Source organism: Dipodomys ordii, unplaced genomic scaffold, assembly GCF_000151885.1.
Source record: "Dipodomys ordii isolate 6190 unplaced genomic scaffold, Dord_2.0 Scaffold62, whole genome shotgun sequence".
NCBI classification, from domain to species: domain Eukaryota; kingdom Metazoa; phylum Chordata; class Mammalia; order Rodentia; family Heteromyidae; genus Dipodomys; species Dipodomys ordii.
In genome coordinates this window covers 7,870,384-7,893,551 of record NW_012267278.1, presented here as the reverse complement: position 1 = coordinate 7,893,551, position 23,168 = coordinate 7,870,384, and the positions used below count along the sequence as shown (strand labels likewise).

Below are 23,168 nucleotides of genomic sequence, written 5' to 3'. Positions count from 1 at the left end.
CAATTCATATCTAACTCATCTATCCAAACTTAAGGTTTTCTTGTTTATTTATGTTGTATATAAAGTGGCTGAAAACCTGTAAAAAGAAACTAAGTAAATTTATAATCATAAGTATGTAGTACAAATAAGTATATGGCTATGTATATTTATATAAAAATTGTTATAGGGGATATATGGAAAGCATTTATTTATCCAATTAAGATTTCAATGTAGGCTGTGAGGATGAATGAGCTGAGGAAATATCACAGCAAGTGATGCAATACCATAGCTTTGCACTAATTGGGCACAGATATTTTCAGAACAATCCAGGGAGAGTATCCTTATTTTATGAATGCAACAATTTGCACTTGGCAAGTGAAGTGAGGAATAGCTTTTCAGGGCAGACCTGTGCTGGGGAGTAACCTTTCTTGTCCTGACAGTGGGGAGCCAAATGTATCTTATCCTTCTGCTGGATGCTTCTGTAGAAATTACACATTATTTCCCAAAATCACTGTACTGCATCTGTGTGTCTTTGTCTTCCCTTTTGGATTATGTGTTTGTTAGCAGAAGAAGTGCATTGTGAGTGCCTTTTGTTGTTGTTCTCTAAAAAGACATAAGTGAAATCTCTATAAGCTGTTTAAGAAGTACTTGATATGGCTGGGAAGGTGGCTCAGTGGTAAGAGTGCTTGCCTCGTGTGCATGAGGCCCTGGGTTCAATTCCTCTGCACCACATAAGCAGAAAATGCTGGAAGTGGCGCTGTGGCTCAAATGATAGAGTGCTAGCCTTGAGCTGAAGAGCTGAGGGACTGCGCCCAGGCCCTGAGTTCTGGCCTCATGACTGGCAAGAAAAAAAAGAAGAAAAAAGAAAAAAAGAAGTAACTTGATATAGGACTTGCATACTGTAAGTAGGATATAATTGTAAATATTATATATACTTACTTCAGGTTTATATTCTACTTAATTTCAAAAATTAAGTCAACATTAACGAAAGGATTTGAAAGTTGTAAAATACAGAATGATAAATAAAATGTCATGAAAACAATGAAACTTCATTTGAATGATATATATACTTTAAATTACAAAAATGTTTATTTTCTTAACCAGTTAAGATGCCACCTTGGCTTCTGAGATACGTTATTTAAATCTTAAAGTCACACACACACACACACACACACACACACACACATACACAAATTATACTCTAGCCCAATTTAAGAAATCATAGTTTAATGACAATGCTCCTCGTGAAGATTAAAATGTACTTGTGACTTTAAAGTATCACTATCCCACAATGCTGTGAAATTTATGTAATCATTTAATCTCAATTAAAAATTATTAAACAAAAAAGAAATCATAATTTATGTAGTTAAGATATTCAAATGACTTACTGTAAAGGAGCTATATGAACCTTGTAAGTCTTTAAGACTTCACTTAAAACTTTATAAAAGTGAAATAAAGATATTCATTACCATTATTGCTGTTTTCCTCATTTGTATTATCTGGGTTGGATTTTGGTTTATAACAAAACCTCATAGATTAAAAATATCATTAAAGAGATGAGGTCTTGTTGGTCTTCGCATCAACATTTATCCTGCTGAGAATTAACCAACCATAATGACAGACCAGTTTCTTTTATGCATGAAATACAATGCATTCCTAAATGCTGTAAAACGGCAACCAATTCAAATTTTATTTTATGATTCTATTTTGACCTTTTACTCATGAGAACTTACCTCTGCATTTAGGTTATCTGCAAGGCTTTCCAGAAACTGACTCTCAATTGGGTTTTGTTGAGTGAGCAAAGTCAGGTAATGGCTGAGTTTATCATGTGTTGTTATAATGATTCCTTCTCCAAATTTGTCAAATTGTGGTCGTCCAGCTCGGCCAAATATCTGCATGACATCTAAAATTCCAAGGTCAACAAAGGAGCCTCTTTTTGCAGCATATATTTGTGTTCCCTAGATGAGAAAAAGTTAATAAAATTTACATAAATACACACAAATATAATCCTGAAGTGCTGAATAGTGAAATTGGGCAAATATGGCAAGATCTCAAAAGTGTACTTTAACTAATCCCTTCATCATCTGTGATAGAGTTAAATTTCTCAATATAAACTGGATTTTTACTGAGGAAAATAATTCTGGTCCTGCATAAAGATAACATTTAAAGTCAATGAAACCAACCATACCAAAGTATTTTTCTAAAGAAATCAATCCAGTGGTTTCTTTTAAAACACACACACAAATCCATGTGCAAAGGAAAGTAAGCCCCTACCTTAATAATAACAGCATGAGCAGGAAGATTGACACCCCAGGCTAACGTGGCAGTACAGACCAGGACTTTTATATGCCCATTAGAAAACAAGTTTTCAACTAAATTTCTGTCCTGCCGAAGCATTCCTGCATGATGAATACTAAAACCATCTGGGAATAATTCTCGAACTTGCTTATTTCTTGACTTCTGTACCTAGAGTAGGCATTAATAAAACATAAAAGTATTATTTAGTATGTAAAAATAATTATTATTTAACATATCTGTTAAATTAATATAGTTATTTTTAAGATATGATTCTTAGTTTATGTTTTATATAAAACACATTTAAAAGTTTTCTGTTATCTATCCTAAAAGTAGACAATAACAAAACATGATGCAAAATTAGAATCAAAGTGAACAGCTTCTCTCCATTTAGTTGCCCCTTCTTGCAATCAATCAATCAATCAATCAATCAATATTACCTGCTTCTTACCTTTCCAAAAATATTACCCTAGAAATAACCATAAATGTGTGTCATAAACTTTAAAAAAAATCTTTAAGTAGTTGAACAGATGGGTTTAATTCAACAGGTCAGCATATGAGACAATCCATCTTAATCAATTCTCATCCATCTCTTCCAAACCTCCAACACCCTTAGTGTGTCAGGACTTTAAGAGGAATGGCTATAAAAAAATAACCCTATCTTTAATTTCACACATTGGCCTAATTTTACCATCTCTAATTTCACACTACCAACTATAATATTTAACTGGGAGACTTTCCCTTTTGTTTTTACTGAGATACCCTATGGTTCTCTTTGGCCTTTCCTCATTCTAATGAGCCAACACTCTTCACCTCAGGTGGTGTTCATGGAGATTTTGATGGGAACATACTGATCATGTCTTTTCTTTTTAATTTAAATTTTGTTGTAAAAGTGATATAAAGAGGGATGACAGTTACATAGGTCAAGTAATCAGTATAGTTCTTTTTCAACAGTGCTATCCTCTCTCTTATTTTCTTCCACTTTTTCCCCTCCTAAGCCCCTCTTCCCTCCCAAGTTGTATAAATCATTTCTAACAGTGTCTTCTGAGTATCACAGCTGAATTGGTTTACCCTTTGTCCCACTATTTGATTCCCCTTTCCCTACCCAAATCAGATAAACTTATCTACAAGACAAAGCATAAAAATACAAACCAGTGATGAAAAGGAATAGACCAAGTGGGGGAGGGTGTGGAAGAAAAAAGACTGCAAACCGTACAATAAAAACCTTTTGTTTTTTTTCCATTTCTTGGAATTTTGATAGCTTTGTTTTATATGGTCATATGCACATAGCTTTGGAGCCACTGTGATCCTCTCCTAATAATATCCTCCTTTGTTCTCACTGTGTGAATGCTTACAGTGCTGTTTATATATACACAATTATATATTACATAATTATATACACACAATATAATTCTATGCTTCCATCAGAAAGAATAGTACCCCATTCAAAAGGAAATGGGAAGACTTGGAAAAATTATAATAAGCAAAGGAAGCTAGACCCAAAGAAACATAGGCTGTATGTTTACCCTCATTTGTAATAACTAGAATATGTATTAAAATTACAAGTAAATCCAATGGATAGTAAAAGACAAATAATTATATATTATATATATATACATATATATGTATATATATTTATATATATAGTTATTTATGAAATGCATTTGTTCAGGTATATGTTCTTTGGTTTTACCTGAGTGCAGACATGTGATTTGGTACACTTATCTGCAATATGTGTTAAGTGTCATAGCAGATCTTACTGAAAATTCGCTGGTACCTATTATATATTAGAAAAAAATTCTGCAAAATTAAATATTATAGATTAACATATAAAATGTTTCTGTAGTCAAAGCTTTTATTTTCTATCTCTTTCTATATATCTATTGCTGAAAACCCTCAACAATTTAAGAGTTTTTAAAGTTTTTATTCATTTTTAAAATAAATATTATATTGGCAAGGAATGAGATTTTCAAGAAACTAGAGTTCTAATCCAGATTGCCAGAATGACACACTTTTTTTGTATGCCAATCCTGGGATTTGAACTCAGGGCCTGGATGCTGTACCTGAGCTTTTTGTGCTTAAGACTAGCACTATAACACTTGAGCCACAGTTACGCTTCCGCATTTTTGGTTGTTAACTGGAGATAAGAGTCTCACTAACTTTCCTTCCCAGTCTGGCTTCAAACTGCAATCCTCAGATCTCAGCCTCCTGACTAGCTAGGATTACAGGTATGAGCCACCAATGCATAGCTTAAGTCACAACTTCAAATTACTAAATTAAAAATAGCTAACTAGAAAGTGCTATAAGAAAACAGTACTTCATGAAATGTACAATTACAAAACTATAATAGATTAGCAAACTCCCCCATCTAGTGGCCAAACAGATAAATAGCAATGCTTTTATTTTGAGCTTATTATAGTTGTCACTTTTTTTTTTTTTTTGTCAGCTGTGGGGCTTGAACTCTGGGCTCCGGTGCTGTTTCTGCGCTCTTCATCTCAAGGCCAGAGCTCTACTGCTCAAGCCACAGTGCCACTTCCAAGCTTATTAGAATCCACAACAAAAACACATACTTAATGATTGTCTTCTTCAAGTTTCAAAAAGTGCATTCTTATTTTACTTTTGTACACTGTAATCAGCCTGTAAAATCATTTTTCAGTACACTGAACAAGTGCCTGCATTTGGATCATACTGTGTTTGTCTTAATTTGTTTAGACCATATACAATACTGCTGGTCTGCTTAAAGCAACTTTTATGAATACAAGAAAACTTTAGCATAAAGTCTATTATGGAATATTTGCTAAGAAATTAATTACAAATTAATATTTCTTCTTTAATGTTCAAGAGTAGACACCTGGAGACAATAAGAGAACAAACTAAAAACTATTGTCTAGAGCTGTCCTGTGATTTCACATTGCTCAAATGGTTGCCCTCTGTGGACCACATACATTGGAATATTATTTTATATGGGGATGGACCTTCTGGGATAATGACACAGAAAGAAATTAAAGACAGGAAGCTTATAACTACCTTAAGAATTTTGTCTGAAGTCAGCAAGTGGATCAGGAGTATTGATACAGTGGTGACGAGGTAGGCTGACATGCAACCAGATGCTATGGACACCAAGATTTTGTGTAGACATGGTCTTTGTGAGAAATTAAGAAGCACTTAACAGGCATTTATTTCTATTTTGTGTATTGTTTACAGATATGTGACTGTGACCACAATCTTGTTGATTTTTCTTAATTATCTTTGAATCTGAATATCACATTTCTAGTCTGGTCTAGTTCATAATATAAGTACACTACAATCTTTGGGATGAGGCTTAAGGGATATACACAAAAACCATAGACTTAAATTATCATATAACAAAATTAACTATTTTCACTATTTATATTATGGTTTTAAATATTTATAAATATTTATCAAGTTTGAAACTATTGCCAGGATATCAAACAGATGCTTCATACTGAAATGAAAACATATCAACCCTCCCCCACAAATCAAACAAACCATCAACAACCAGATAACCCTGTGCTATTTCTTTATAACAAGCACTCATCTTTAACCTTTTATTTTTTGTCATATCAAAACTGTTACATAGGTCTGGGAGGGAGGGAAGTAGCTCAGTATAGAACACTTGCCAAGCATGTATAAAGCCCTGGGTTAGATCTCTAATCCCCCCACTCTTCCTAGTCTCTCAAAGAAAGAGGTAGAGAGAAAGAGAGGGAAAAAAGAAGGATACTATATAAATTGAATCTAATAATGTATAAGCTTTTTGGACCAGTTTCTTTCACACAGCTTAAATTGCTGAAATGTCTTTAAGACCCACCCAAGTTTCTGAATACATTGGTGTTTCATTCCTTTCTATTATTGAGTAGCACTCATTGGTATGGATGGCTATATCACAGTTCGGTAATCTAATTTCAAATTGACTGGAATTTGGATTACTTCCAATTTGGGTATTCATAAGCCAAGTTTCTAGGATACATATGTTTCTGTGTGTGTTCACATGCATGTGCAACAGAGAAAAAGGAAGACTGAGAGAATATAATTTCATTTCTCTAGTGTAAATAGCAATACTGGAGCTGTTATATGGTTATATGGTAAATGTATGTTGAACTTTACAGAGTGGCTGTAATACTTCACATTTACATCCATAATGATGAGAATTACAGTGGCTTCATGCTTTACTGTAGAATATCACATTTTAAATTGTAATCATTGTCACAGACCTGGATCATGTTTTAATTTACATGTCCCTAGGTGAGGTTAAAAGCCTTTCTGTGTTTTTTGATGAGCTTATTTAGTTGCCCCTCAAATTAATCTAATGCACAAAAGATTAAGAATCAAATTTTTTTCCAGAAAGATATTTGCAGTAATATATATATATATTTGTATTTCATTGTTGTCTCTTCCTTTGTTTCCCTTCCAATCTCCTTACCCCCGACCCCCACCAAAGTTGTAAAGTTTGTTTTTCGACATAACGTCTTGTACATGTCATTGTTGCAATCTATCTATTCAGAAGACAGCTGGATAATCTAAGATTATTTCATGTCAAGAAACCTCATATTCATTGTTTTATTGATTTATACTAAATTATTTGCATTCTTTTTGTGTGTGAATATGTGTGCATGTGCTGGTATCAGTGCTTGAACCCAGTTCCTGTGTTCTTGCTTGGCTTTTCACTTATGGCTGGGCTATGTATCTATCTAGATAGATAGATATAGATATTATAGATATAAATAACTAGACATTCTATAGTTATTGGGATAGATATTCTATATCTATTTTATATAAAGATTTTACAACATTTACTATAGATTCATTTCTTATTTATTATCTTTTTTTTTGGTCAGTCGCAGGTCTTGAACTCTGGGCCTGGGTGCTGTCCCTCAAACTCTTCAGCTTGCACTCTACCACTTGAGCCACAGCATCACTTCTGGTTTTCTGGTGGTTAATTGGAGATAAGAGTCTCACAGATTTTCTTGCCCGGGCTGGCTTTGCACAGCGATCCTCAGATCTCAGCCTCTTGAGTAGTTAGGATTACAGGCGTGAGCCACTGGTGCCTGGCTATATATCAAAGCTCCTTTAGAGCTGTAGGTAAGCTCCTTAACACTCATCCACTTCCCTTCTCCAAACTAGAATGCTCTTTTGATACACTAGACTCCACCATACGCTTATGCTCCATCTCTAATATCAGAGGCATCTCAAACTCAGCATGTCCTAATAAACACATGACTCCCTCCAAACTGATCCCAATCTACTATTCTCCTCTTTTTGTGACCAAGCTACCCTCTCAGCAATGTAAGGTAGTCAGACACCTTTTAGAAATCAGAAACTTCCTAATCTTTCTTCCAAATCCTCCATATTCCATGAACCAATTCCAAATGATATTTTCCAAATACTTCCCAATAAATTCACATTTCTAGCTGGATTCCCAAGATATGGATTTATTTTACAAACAAAACAATGATCATGTTATTCCCTGTGACTATCTGCTACTGCATTATTCTCTACATTTTAATCACTTTGACTCCCTGTCTCTTAATTTCCTTAAGTGTGAGAATGACTTTCTAATGCCAGGGCACTGGCCACTGTCAACATTCAAAATTCAGCTTACTTTTTAAAAAATATCTTACATTAGTTATATAAGGGGAGATTTCATTGTTACCCCACACGTTTATGCTGCATTCCAATCAACCAATCTTAGCCCATATATTAGTTTTAAGATTTTTAAGAAACATAATTTATGTGATCGCTTATTTTACATGATTAAGTATGATTATGTTATCCCTGCTCTCTTTCTCTCTTTCCCTCCCTCTCTCACTGACACACACACACACACACACACACACACACACACACACAAAGCCAGGAAAAATGATTTCAAATTTCTAGTCATTTCTTATATAAATTTATTTTCTATATCCTTTATTACTTGTGTTATTTTTCAAAATAGGGCCCCACTATTTGCTTGTTCTGGCCTCAACCATCATCCTCCTATTTATGCTTTCCATTTAGCTGGGTTGACAGGTATGCATCACTGTACCCACCTAGCTATATGTATCTATACATATCAAGGCTGGCCTTGAACTGGGTTCCTCTCAATGTCAGTATCTTGAACAGCTAAGATTACAGGTATCAGTCACTATATCTGGCTATTTTTTTCACTAGTTTTTGACTGACATAACATATGATTTTCTTAATGCAGTATAAACAGCTTGCCAGGAGTCTATTTATACGGTGACAAGTACCTGGTAATATACTCACACTCTCACATATATGCTATGTGACCACCATTGTAACTAGTTTGAGACTTATGTGAGCACAATCAATTGATAATGATACATATTAGACTTCTTGCCATAGTCAATTTCTATATGCTAGTCTGGTTATGCTAGCTATACATATTAATTTAGGACAAAGACAGTACTGACATTTCCCTTTAAAGATGATCCTGGTTCCCACAAGGGCTCTTGTATTTATTACTATAGGATGATCTTACTGGATCTTACTAGTTAGCAAAAAAGAAACCTCCTCTTAACTTGTACTTTATTAATTTGACCATCTTAAAAAGTTTTAAAATCACATTATGAAGAGGTGATTTTTTGATCTTTAAATGTTGTGTCTATAAATCCCTTTATGGCTAGAAATTAATATTTAACCTGTCTGTATTCAGAAAGCTTCCCATACTCAAACATTTTAAAATGAGAGAAATAACATGGCAATATCATGTTTTCCAAAATGTTTCTTAATAATATGTATGGATTGTTTTCATAAGAAATTTATTTAATAAAATTTGAAATAAATTTTAAAACACAAGTTGCATCAGTAGAAATTTACTAAGTAATAAATGAAATAGGGGATAACAAGTTCAACAAGAAATGTACCCACTACCTAATTTACGTAACTGTAACCCCTTTGTACATCACCTTGGCAATAAAATTAAAATAAAAAAAAAACAATGGAAAGAAATTAAGACAAAATACCAATGCTACTTACTATGTTTCCTAAGAAGGAAACTTATTTGTTCAAAGTGAGTTACATGCTGGACTACAATAGAATGAACTTCATCCAGTGCCCTGGATACACCTGCTTACAGAAAAATGAATCCTCCCTTTCAGCCTTGAGATCTGGTCTATAATTCAGCTTTTCAATAATCTTCAGTGTGTTCACACTCACATAAGTCCAAAAGCCTAAGCACAGAGTTAAGTCACCTTTATTCTGACCCAAACCTACATCCCTCACCCTCCATATGTTTAGACAAAAGAAGAACAATCTTTGTTTTGTTGAGGTAAGCCTTGAACATGCTAATAATTCTCTGCCTCCATCGCCAGTCCAGGAACATACTTATTCTTCAAATATATCCATACTTTTCTGTTACAGCCTTTCTTGTCTCCTTTTAATTTCCTTTGCTTTTATTACTGTCCACAGAAATCCAGGACTACTGGCCAAAATTAATCTACTTCTTTTTTGTATTCCTATTGAGCTATTTATTCTTTTCCAAAGTCACGTTTCACTTTTTGCTTTCCACATATAGGTATATTTATTTACTTCCTAATCCTGTGAAAATGGTTAAAAGTCTCAAAGATAGGAGCTTTGCCTTATTCATAAAAGCACTCAGGTTGAATGAATAGAAACACTCTATTGAATTAAAGTTGACATGTTAACTTAGAATTGAATGCCATGTTTTAAAGTTCAAAATAATGATTCTTAAACTTCTCCACTGTTATGTGTGACGGCTACATTTAACATCAGAAAAATGTTTCACATAAAAAATTGTTTTGTGATAAAAATGCTGGTGTTGGCCAGGCATTGGTGGCTCATGTCTGTAATCCTAGCTATTAAGGAAGTTGCAAACTGGAGAAAATAATGGTTTTAAATCAACCTGGGTAGAAAGTCCATAGAACTCCATCTCCAATTAACCAACAAAAGGCTCAAATTGTAGATTTTCAGCTGTCAGCACAAAAGCAGAGTGATGAATATGAGGCTCTGAGTCCAAATCTCCCCATACCAGGAAAATTTAAATTAAATTAAAAATAAAAAAAAAAATCTTGGGCACTGGTGGCTCACACCTGTAATCCTAGCCTCCTTCAGGAGGCTGAAGGATCATGGTTCAAAGCCAGTCCGAGAAGGAAAGTCCGTGAGACTCCAATAAGCCATCAGAAAACCAGAAGTGGCCCTGTGGCTCAAGTGGTAGAATGCTAGCCATGGACAGCGCCCAGGCCCACAGTTCAAGACCTATGACCAGAAAAAAACCAAAACCAACCAAACAAACAAAAAACGCTTGGTGTAAATTAACTCTTTCTTTTCATCTTTTCTTGGAAAAGATTGCAAGGCTTAGTATCTGTCAAGGTGAAGGGAACTGATAAGGGACAAAGAAAATTCTCTGATAGAAAAGAAAGTAAATTTCCAAACTGTGTATATACCTAAGGTGAAATCTCAAAAGCATGTGTTCATGTGCCCTCTTCCACTGGGTCTCAAAGAGGATTCCCGAGATAAGATACTCTAGTTTATTTCCATAGTTGAAACTATTCTTGGGACACTTTATGTTTTTCATGCTACTTTATTTCATTGGACAATTTGGAAATACAGGGTTTTTTTTGTTGTTGTTTTTTCCATTCTGGGGGTGACAGTGAGGTTAAAGACTGGAATAGAGTGAAGAGTTCTAAGATAAAATTGCTACAAGATTCATTTCAGCTGTGGCTAAGACAAAGAAACCATAAAGAAATTGCATTGTTATATTCATTCACACATGTGAAAGTACATACACACACAAACATAAATATATGAATAATAAGATGAGTGTAGTTATGCAAATGAAGTGTTACTGTATTGAATAACATTGCAAAAACCTGCTTTTAATGGCCTTACTTAGAAAGTCATTACATTAAACCCTTGGGGTTGAAGCATCACTGCAGCATAGTAGGGACTTAGCTACATTTCCATTAATGGGGACCATGAGGATAAATTTCTGTGCACCTACACAGCATCCTTACTTTCTAATTTTATTTTAATGTTTCAAACATTTAATTTTCCATTTTTCAAAATCACAGGAATAAAATATTTCCTACCATCACAATAATAGCTTTTTAGGAATTTCTTGGAAATTAATATTCACATTCAAGGGGAACTTTATCAAATGAGAAATATAAAAATAGCACTAGAAAAAAATCATAAATTCTGGAGTATTGAGAAAACATTGAGAAAAAGTATCTTTTGGTTTAACAGTCTTCTGTTTTACTGGAAAAAAAAAAAAGACTTTGCACTAAATGTTTTAGAAAGTCCCAGATTTGAAGGGTTAGGGTTGTAGTTCAATGGTGGGGTTCTGAATTTAAACTTAAGTACTGATTCTACCAGAAAACAAGTCCCACCCACGTTGTATTTTATTTGTTTGCTTCTGAAGAAATGGGGTATAGCATCATGAAAACTATGGGCTTAGGAGCCAGACTGGCTCAAATCATGCTTTACTATGTAACAGACAGAGTCACTAGCAAAATTACCTACTGTCTCCATTTCACTTTATTTATAAAATGGACCTTTTATTGGGGGGTAGTAATCTTTAAAGGATAGAAAAGTGATCAGATAAAATCAATGATAATGCCTGCCTTACAAGAACAAAAGCAATTAGAATAAAAGTCAAGTATAATAAAAAATGTAACAGCAGGTAAAAATGACTAGGGATTTCGAACCTTATCCAACTTTATTAAAACTTCTAATTTCCAATACTTTTTCAGTACCTATACTATAAATTAGTGTTTGGTAACAGTTCCTTTAACAAACACAATCTCAAAATGTCTCTACATAAATTATAACAATATGTTTGAGAATATTTGATGCCATACTTGAATTACAGATATGGAATACAGAGGTGTAATAACAGTAGAAAATTCCATCATAGGTTGTTGTAGGGTTTGAATAAGATATATTCCCAATAAAAGCAATGACTGGCATTACTAAGCAATATGTAAGTATTCCACATTATATAAAATTAAATAATAATTATAAAATATCTAGAAAGGAAAGAGTTCTTGGAACTGAGGGGTATGAAATAACCAGGAATCCACAAGGTGGCTCTCAAGACTTAGCTTAAAACAGAATTATTTAATTTTTTTTTAATTTGTAAAAGAAATAAGATTCATGAATACCAAAACTTTTCAAAAACTCTCATGTAGGACTGATAAACAACTGCAAGAACACAAGAGTAAAATAGATGTTAAATTATGAAATAAAAAATGAACATATTTTGTAACTCTAAATTGAAAGAGAATGCTCAAAACAACTATCATCAGCTTAGTACAGTCAGAACTTAATATGTCAAAACAAAATGGTGAATTCACAGTGCAGTAAGGGTAATTAATTATACTATAATAAGCCAATCATGTGAAAATGCACAACATAATGTCTCGAAGTAGCTATTCAGTGAATAGTTATACCTTGTGATTTTTAATTTACTTTCATAGTTTTAAATTGGAGTCTGCATACCTTTTCTCTAAAGGGACAGAGTGACACATAATCTGTCAGAACTACTTAATTCTCCTGTAGTACAAGAAAGAAGTCAGAGACAACAAAGGAAAGGGTTTGGCTAAGTACTAATAAAAATTTAATTAGAAAAGCATGCCCACCTTGGCTGTAAGATTATAGTTTGTATAATCTCCTTCCCCTGAATTTAGATGAAACTTAATGGAAAGAATTTAAAGGATTAGTTTTGAGAAATTAGCAGAACTATTTTTATATGTCTTATAAATAGAGTGAGTGATAACCTGAGTTTATGCAATCTTGATCAAAATCATTATTGTATTGAAATAACTGAAGCTTAAGATATTTAATACTCAAATTACCCAAATCAATTCTTCTTAAACTGTAATGTGTAAAATTACCTGGGAATCTGAATGAAGGACTCCTATTTGGTAAACTTGAGGTGGGACTAAAGATTCTGCTTTCCTAACAAGGATGAGGTGTTCCCCAGGCTCTTTAGTCCTTAGGGCATATGAAGAGTAGTAAGAAAGCTGATTTCATACCTCTGTTCTTAGGATTCCTTTACATTCTTAAAAAGAACTTTTGCTTATTTAGATTATACCTATCAATATAAATCTTAGGAGTTAAAACTGAGAACTTTAAAATTTATGTATTTATTCTAGATGTTAACCTAGTTGATGACATTTAAGTGTATTTTATATTTTAACTAATTTTTTTAACATTAGGAACAGTACTTCACTTAGAACCATATGGATGGAAGCGCTAATGAAAAATTATGCAGTGAGAAAGTTAATAAATCTGTAAAACTGATTTCTTAAAATTATATAGATGGTAGACCTTTAATATCTACTATATCTGCTACATGTGGCCCTCTGAGGGTGCTAGTTGTTGACACGTTGTTATTATTTGCATCTTACCTGTTTTTCTGCATGTCCATATTCAGGTCCTTGGGTGGGTAAAAAGCAGGAAATCTGGCCGCAATTCTTTGCTCTTTCTATTAGAGCCATAGCTGTCCTGACAGTGGCATTCCGAGCATGTACAAACACCATCACCTAAAAATAAGGAAAGCAGTTTATATAAAAATACAGCTCATTAAATTGTAGTTTAATACTTTGGAAAAATCATCCTATAGAAACAATTACTAGGAAAGGATAGTAGGGGAAAAACAAACGAGCAGGTAACAATGCTTGATAGGAAATGTGCTCATTACCTTGCTCATGTAACTGCAACCCCTCTGTACAGTATCTTTACAATAAAATATATATTAAAAATAAAAAACAATTACTAATTTTTGAAAACAGAATGTCTAATTCATAAATTCTCTACCATTTTTATTTTAGAAAGTATATATCAAACAAAATTTCATAACATCTTTATTAAGCCTACAAGTTGATTTATAAAAAATTCTATAAAATTTAGAGTATACTTAGAGTGTAACAAGTGTAATGATATCTATTTTAAGACATGATTCATGATGTTTACATTCACATCATGTACACTTGGAAAAAGTTTGTTCATACAGATAAGTACATTATTTTTATCAAAGTAATGGCTCTTTGCAAAGGATGTGGTTGAAGTAATTATTGGGCCAAGTGGAGACCAAAGAAGAAACATCTTGCAGGAAAGAAGGCACATACAGACAGCCAATGTGGGCCACTAATCACTCCTTTCTTTTATTGTCTCCAGTTGCATTTACACTGTGTGAGTGTCCCTACTTAGAGAAACTGCAGGCAGCATGCAAGACAGCCGGAAAGAGTAGCCTTGGTGGGCTGCAACCAGCAAAACCAAAGAAGGATGACCACTCTAGCTTTGTGAGCCCACATCCCCTACAATGTGTGCTGGGAGACAATTGTAAAGATTGAGGATTTAAAGTCTGTCCTTCAAGATTTCAGTCTTGCTTTGGTCTGCTTCCTCCACATTATTTCTTATTCTTGCCTTTGGAATGGGAACGTTTACCCTATGCCATTATGGCTTGAAAGTATGTGTTTATTTTATTTTAATTTTTATAGGGACACCCAGCATAGTCTACCTTGGGACTTGAAGAATTTGGCTTAGGACTTTTGAGGAATGCTACAATGATTGAAATGTAGGGATTCTTGGAGGTGGACTGAATGCACTTTGCATGGTTTGGCAGATATGAGCATTTGGAGCCAATAGGAAAATGCTATAGTGTAGATTTTAAATGTTCCTCACAAGGCCATTTGTTAAAAACTTAGTCTCCATATTGGAAGGTGATGAAAACTTTAATAAGTAGAGCACTAGTGGGAGGTCTGTTACTGGTGGCAAGTCCTCAAAGGGAAGGTGGGTTGCTGATCTTTTCCTCTCATCTTTTTGCTTTCCAAAGAACATGAGGTGAGCAGCTTTCTTCTATCACAGGCTCCATATCATTATGAGCTGCTTTGCCATACACTCTAAAACATACCAAGCATGAACTGACATCACAAGCCAAAAGAAACCTTTCCCTTTTAAAATTAATTGTTTCAGGTATTTAGTCAGGAATACAAAACTAACTGAGTCTATAAACCTATCCAAGAAAAGTGCTAATTAAAATTCATCCTGAAGTAAATCCTCTTATCAGCCACCAGTGCCCGGCAACCAATATTCTTTTTTTTTTTTGGTTCCAGTCATGGGGCCTGAACTCTGTCCTTCAGCTCAAGGCAAGCACTCTACCACTAGAGCCACAGCGCCACTTCCAGCTTTTTTCTTTTTGCTTATGTGGTGCTGAGGAATCGAACCCAGGGCTTCATGCATGCAAGGCAAGTGCTCTACCACTGAGCCACCTTCCCAGACCCGTAACTAATATTCTTATAAAGATGAACAGATAATCTGGAGAAAACCAGAAATACCTCAAAGAAAATCTCTCAATGAGTTTAGAGAAGAGAAAAATAGCATACAAAGTCATTTGAAGAAATTCAATACAAATTAATCAGTCATTTGAAGAAATTAAATACAAATTAATCAGTCATTGAGGTATTAAAGCCTGAGATTTTATATTTTATCAAAACTTTAACTTATTTGGTGATGAGTTTATTTTGCCATATATTAAAATAAATATAAATACCAATACAGACAGAAAGGAGTGTGGGAAGTAGCTAAGGGTAGAGCTGATGACTGAATCTTCTGTATACTAGTCATAAACTCTATCATTGAACAGGCAACAAATATGGGCCACTAATCACTCCTTTCTTTTATTCTTATTTATATTCCTGGCTGAAAGAATCTTTATAAAGACTAGAAAAATGGTATTTCATTATTTTTTTAATGTGATTAAGTTTTTTATTGTGAAAATACTGTTCAGATGGGTTACAGTCACATGAGCAAGGTAATGAGTACATTTCTTATCCAGCCTTGTTGCCTCCTCTTTTGTTTTTCCCTTACCATTCCTTCCCTCCCACCTCCTCAGCTCATAAAGTTTTATAGGAACTTAAAAATGTATTGTTTTCTCTACATAAAGCCAAAGAAAATAAAATCTGATCTTGACAGATTTTCTGACTTGAATAAAGGAATATATTCACCTATTATTTAAGTTCAAATACTGATATTCTCATAATTACTGGCAAAAGCTATTTAATACTAAGTAAGATGGAAAATTCTATTAGCCATAAAGCCTTGCTGAAGTTTCACCAATCAAAAAATCTGTCAAAGTCTACCTATCTCTGGCAAAAGACTGGGGCATTTCAAGTGTGACTTTGACAGGGCAGACTTTTTTTTCTCTTATCTAAAAACAAAATTGATTACCTACAAAACCTTATCATTCCCTAATGTTAAACTGTGCAAAAACTGTAACTAAAATGTGTTTGTTATATTTTTATTCGTTTACTAACTTATTCAAATATTTCTGGGATAGTCATAAAGGCTTAAGTAATCTGAAAAAAAGGCACAATTACTGTAAATAATGTTTACTGAAATGAACTCTATGAAGTAGAAACAAGAGATTTTATTTATTATTTATTTTTTACTATTTTTTTCTTTTTTTCTTGTTTGTCTGTATGCCTTTGGGAGTGTAAGGGAAGACACAGAAATGGAGAGACAAAGTGTGAACAAATGAAGCAATAGTATTCACTGGACGCAAAGTTAAAAATGAACTGTGTAACTTGTAGGTAGTAGGGAAGGGACAAACTAGGAGAGAGAAGGAAGGGGTGACATTATCCAAAAGGAAATGTATTCTTTGCCTGACTTATGTAATTGTAAACTCTTTGTTTTTAGCATTTGAAAATTAAAAAAACCCTGAGAAATACATTATTTTCCCGCAAGAATTCAAATGGTGTAATTCCTTAGAAAGGCTAACTCACAGCCCAACAAAATGAGTACATGAAAACAAGTAGTCCAAAGGTAGAGGGTGAAATCAAGGAAAAGGAGTAAATGAATCAAGACAGGAAGAGGAGAAAAGAATACAATGTTTAAGTTTAATCAAATCCTACCTAATTAAAAAACACATAAGGTTGGGAGGGATGATGAAAAGGGTAACAGATTAAAGAAGCTTTGTCTTCATAAACAGATGTATTGAATAGTAGCTCCTTTGTACTACTTACAGATAACAAAAAATTGAAAAGAGAACTGAAAATTTTTTATAAATTTTTCAGTAACTGATATAAATAGTTAAGGCATCAAAATGATATGAAAACATAAGATTAGAGTCAATACAGATGACGAGCTTAAATTTTTTGGACAAAACTATCAATGCTTTTATTTGATATTGGCTTGGCTATATTTTAAAAAAAGACTTTACATTTATATTTTTAGTTAAGCCATTTAGTTTAATAATGTTTGGTGAAATCAGATTTCTGACTCATCAAAAAGTATTCTTCACACAAAATGCTGGCTAAAATAATGAATAAAAGCTTACATAATTATTAAAAAACAAGAACACTTAACTCAAAAGGAACAAAGGGACATACCAAAAAAAACCAAGTATTATAGTTTAGAATATTACCAAATAGCAGTGTGATTTGGAATAAGTTATTTAATCTCTTCAATTCTTATTTCTCCAATAATTCAAATGAAATGACTACATATTCCAGGATGATGATTAAGACTCAAAGGATGCAAGGGAAAACAATACATTTCGCAAAGGAATGACTCTCACATTTCTGAGAGCTTTGTTTGGGTGAGTTGCTATTCCTTTTCCCTTATTCCTTTCTAACTAGCTCTAAGGCAGCAAGAAATTGATTTCCAACAAGTCCCAAGGAGATAGAACTACTCTTGCCAGGAATCTTTGAGAAAAATCTGTTACAGCTGATATTAACACCATTATCAATATAATAAAAATAAGTAAATTAATTTATTCTCAATGACTAAATGCACACAGAACAGGCTATGAGGGTTAAAATTAAAACCTCTATGAATATTAATTCTGCTTTCATATGAATGTGCGTATCTCACACCACACAAAACCAGTTAACACATTGGCTTGTTAAGTAAATGAGGAATCTAAACATTAAAATTCCTATTCTACTCTCATCTTTCTAGATTCCTCTGTGATTCAAGTAGTAAAGTGATAGCCTTAAGCAAAAGAATGTTCAGGGACAACAACTAGGCCCTGAGTTCAACCTCAGATTTACACAGACACACACACAGACACACAGACACACACAGTGTTCTAAAATTCTGGACTCTGGAGTCAAAGATAGTTTCAAAACCAAGCTACATACATTAAAAATAAACCACATTAATCAAATTTATTAAGGAGGATAAGACACTGCTGATACACATAAATAAAGCATTCTAGTGACTCTACTAAAAGATTATTAGGACTGATAAATTAATTCAGAGAAGTTACAGCATACAATACACAAAAAAATCAATGGCATTTTTATGATAAACTAATGATGAACGTGATAAGAAATTAAGAAAGACAGCTCATCCACACACACAAAAGCTTAAAAAAACAAACTATGAAAATTGATCAAAAGAAAACCCCTAAGAAATGGGGCAGAATATATTCTATGCCTCCATCAGAAAGAATGACACTTTCTCCATCCATTCATCTACTGAGGGGCATCTGGGTTGGTTCCATATCTTAGCTATGGTAAATAATGCTGTGTTAAACATAGTTGTGCTGGTAGCTTTAGTACACCCATGTTTGTGATCATTTGGGTAAATGCCCAAAAGTGGGATTGCTGGGTTATAGGAGAGCTCTACATGGAGTCTTTTGAGGAACCTCCATACTGCTTTCCAAAGTGGTTGAACAAGTTTACATTCCCACCAACAATGCAGTAAGGTTCCCTTCTGTCGACATCCTCTCCAGCATCTGTTGCTATTAGAGTTCTTGATTATAGCCATTCTAACTGGGGTGAGGTGGAATCTCAATGTTGTTTTGATTTGCATTTCTTTCATGGCTAGAGAAGTTGAGCTACTGGCCATTCTTATTTCCTCTTTAGAGAAGTTTCTCTTTTTTAGCCCACTTGTTTATCAGGCAGTTGTTTCTTTGAGGATTTTTGTTGGGGTATTTGTTTGAGTTCTAAGTATATTTTAGATATGAGACCATTATCTATTGTATGGCTAGTGAAGATCTTCTCCCCACCCGTGGGCTTTCTATTGATCTTGCTAGCTATGTCCTTACCACATAGAAGGTCTGCAGTTTCATGCAATCGCATAACAAAATGCTGAAATAGGATATAGGTTGACCCATTGTATCAATGAGATGTACAAGACACTATGTTGAAAACGAACTTTACAACTTGGCAGAGGGGGAGAGGGAGAAGTTGGGGAAGTGAGGAAGGAAGGGATGGTAGGGGAAAAACCAAAGAGGAGGTACCAACTCAATAGGAAATGTACTTTTTACCTTACTCATGTAACTGTAACCCCTCTGTACAGTCTTTTTAAAATAAAACATATATATAAAAAAAGGAACACCCCAGGAAATTGAAGATTTCCAACATAAAATTAGAAATAACTGATAAGAGAAATTGAAGATGACAAAAAAGCAGAAAGCCTTCCTGTGATGGTAAATCTTAATTTATCAACTTGATTATATTGATTAGTGTCCAGATTAATAAAGCACCTCTCTGACTAAGTGTACGCAGGTTTTAGAGAGATTAAGGGTAGAAGGTACATCCTGAAAAGGGGTTGTATTAACCTATATACTGATGGAATGAAATGGAAAAAAAGAAAAAGCTTGTTAGAGCATTCTCTCTATGTTTCCAGCCACCATGAGATGAGTTGCTTTGCTCTACTATGCCCTCTCTACCTTGATGCACTGAAATGTCCAAACCTCTGAGCCAAATAAGTACTCCTTTCTATACTGCTTTTCTTGGAGATTTGTCAGATCCAACTGACAGAGTCAATGCAATTCCAACCAAAATACTAATAACACTCTTCAGAAAATGAGAAGAAACCATCCTAAAATTCATATGGAAACACAGAAAACCCTGAATAGCCAAAACAAACTTAAACAGAACTGGAGGGATCATGATAGCTAATTTCAAGACTTCTTACAGGGGCACAGTAATAAAAATGAATTGGCATAAAACTAAGCCAAATGGAACAATGGTATCTATAAGAAAGTGATTCTTGACAAAAACAAAACATACATTGCAGAAGAATGATAAAATCACACCCCTCTCTCTTTCTACATAAAAGTACCAACTAAAGATCCAAATGTAAAGTCTGACATTACATAACTAGTAAAAAAAAATACAAGAGAATACAACAAATCTTTGGTTCAGGCAGTTATTGTCTGGATAAAACTGCCAAGACAGAGTAAATAAAAGCAAAAATTGTTGTGTGAGGTTACATCAACTAAACAGCTTCTGTATAGTAAAAGAAATAATCAGCTGAGTGAAGAAGAGAAAATATATGCAGGGAGGAGAAAATATGTGCCAACTATTCATCTGGAAAAAGATTAATAATCAGAATACACACACACACACACACACACACACACACACACATACACACACACGGAACAAGAAATGAAACTAAAACCACCACATGATCTAATTTAAACAAAAACAAGTAGGCTAGGCACCGTTGGCTCAAGCCTGTAATCCTAGTTGCTCAGGAGGCTGAGATCTGAGGGTCACGGTTCAAAGCCAGCCTGGGCAGGCAGGAAAGTCCATGAGACTCTTATCTCCAATAAACCACTAGACAAATCAGAGTACTTGCCTTGAGCTGAAGAGCGTGGGGTCAGCGCCCAAGCCCAGAGTTCAAGCCCTATGACTGACCAAAAAAACCCCAAAATCAAAAAACAGCAAGCAAACAATCTCAATAGACACTTCTCAAAAGAATAAAATGTCCAACAAATGAAATACTAATATCATTAGCCACTAATGAAATGCAAATTAGAACTACAATGAGATATCATGTTATTCCAGTAAAGAATAGCTATTCTCAAAATAAGCATGAAATAAGAAATGTTGGTTAGGGTGTGGAGAAAAAGGCACTTTTATACACTATTGGTAGGACACTTCTTCAAAAGCTATAAATAACCCAGGTGTTACGGTGCCTACCTTTAATGCCAATACAGAGGAGATAGAATCCGGAAACCACAAGTTGAAGGCCAGCCTGGTCTACAAGGTAAGATCTAGGCCAGGCTGAGCTATACACACAGCAATATCCAAATAAAACAAAACTAAAAAAAAAAAGTTATTTTTCAAAAAGTTAAAAAAAAACAAGTATGACATGACTCTCTTATACCGTCCTTGGATATATATGAAGGAATATATGTCAACATACTATAGAGATATCTGGATACTCATGATTATTGCAGCACTATTCACAATAGTCAATCTAGAAAATCAACCTATATACACAACAAGCAGTGTATGGATAAAGATAAGATTTTAAATATCCATAATGGAGTACCCATTCAGAGGTGAAGAAAATGAAATTATGTCATTTTTCAAGAAAAGACAGTATCTGGACCACAAATAAACTATGCCATTGTCAAAAAAAAGAGGGTACCTGGACCACAACATGCTTATTTTAGGCTCCCTGTTTGGATGACCTTTCAATACTACCAACTTCTTCTTCTGAGATGGACATTCAAAGAATTATCTTCATAGGCTAGTATGGAGTTGTAATCTTCCTGATCTCATACTCCCAAGTAACTTCTCTCAGCTATGGGTTGAGAAGTATTTTTGGTAACTTTTCTGTCCAGGTTGGCCTCAAACTGCTATCTTCCTTGTTCAAATCTCCCAAATACATAAGAATATAGTTGGGAACCATGAGCACCAGATATTACATATTCATTATACTCCACTTCTTTCTTTCCCTGGTGCTAGAGACTGAACCCACAGCTTTCTGAATGTAGGCAAGTGTTCCATCACTGAGCTATATCCTTAGTACTCTTTATACCTTTTTAATACTAAAATTTAGATTTTTTTTCAAGCAAGATAATTTTCTTAAATTCAGGCATGAAATAATTGGTTTAAATTTAGGTATGTTTCATGAATAAAGTGTTCTTAGCTTGATTGTACAGTTTAATATGACTACATTTCCAAGGATGTCTCAATTTGAACATCAACTCTAGTTACTTAGAAACTTGCATTTAGCATCATTATATGTCATGCAATCTTAAAAAGTTAAACATTTTAGTAACTGAAAGAACATATATTTTTCTAAAAGGACTACACTGAAAAAAGGAACCTCATAACTGAAAAGCATTGAAATGCTACAGATTTTTCTGTGGGCTATAGACTAACATACATCTGCATTTTCTTTTCTTTTCAGGACAATAACAGATTAAATAAAAATATTACTTATTAAGTGTGTCTGTAGGGGGGAGGGAAATAGCACACTAAGGATAGCAAGCAGGTCAAGGTTTTGGTCTCATTTCCCAAGTCATTAAATATTTGACTTTGAGTACAATAAAAGACATTGTTTTCCAACCCGTAAACAAACATTTAAGATTGGATAATTTTCATGATGCTTTAATATGTACAATGACAAAATAATGTAATTATGTTTTAGCAAATGCTGTCTTTAAGATATTTTTCATATGAAATAAAAATCATTAAGGACTCAGATTTTAAAATGTGATTTAATATGCATAGACTACAATTTAAGGGGAAAAGAATCATTAATTCCTTAATTTTTTTTTTTTTGGTCGGTCATGGTGGCTGAATTCTGGGCCTGGCGCTGTCCCTCAGCTCTTCACTTGAGCCACAGCGCCACTTCCAGCTTTTTTTCTGCCTATGTGGTGCTGAGGAATCAAACCCAGGGCCTCATGCATATGAGGCAAACACTTTACCACTGAGCCAACCTCCCAGCCCCATTTTTTTTTTTTCTTAATGACTAGAGTTAAACTTCCTTACAGTTTCTTCTGGTAGCCTCAGAATATATAAGAAATACGTTCTCTTTGTCAGAGGAGTTGTCATTAGGTTGTAGTGTGGGAGAAGTGTGCTCTTTGGATGGCAGAAAGAGAGCTGGATCTATCAGTTTTACTTCCATGTTCTGTTTTTTTTTTTTTTTTT

The 23,168-nt window shown here is 34.0% G+C and overlaps 1 protein-coding gene across 1 annotated transcript in view; it reads right to left on the bottom strand.

The window, feature by feature from the left end:
- Ascc3 (activating signal cointegrator 1 complex subunit 3) overlaps window positions 1-23,168 on the bottom strand; it is a 233,091-nt gene that overhangs the window by 124,643 nt on the left and 85,280 nt on the right. Inside the window, exons 14-16 of the mRNA XM_013022420.1 lie at window positions 13,671-13,805; window positions 2,254-2,445; window positions 1,713-1,937 (exon numbers count right to left, since the gene is read on the bottom strand). Of these exons, the coding sequence (XP_012877874.1) occupies window positions 1,713-1,937; window positions 2,254-2,445; window positions 13,671-13,805 (552 nt within the window). The remainder of the gene's footprint in view (window positions 1-1,712; window positions 1,938-2,253; window positions 2,446-13,670; window positions 13,806-23,168) is intronic.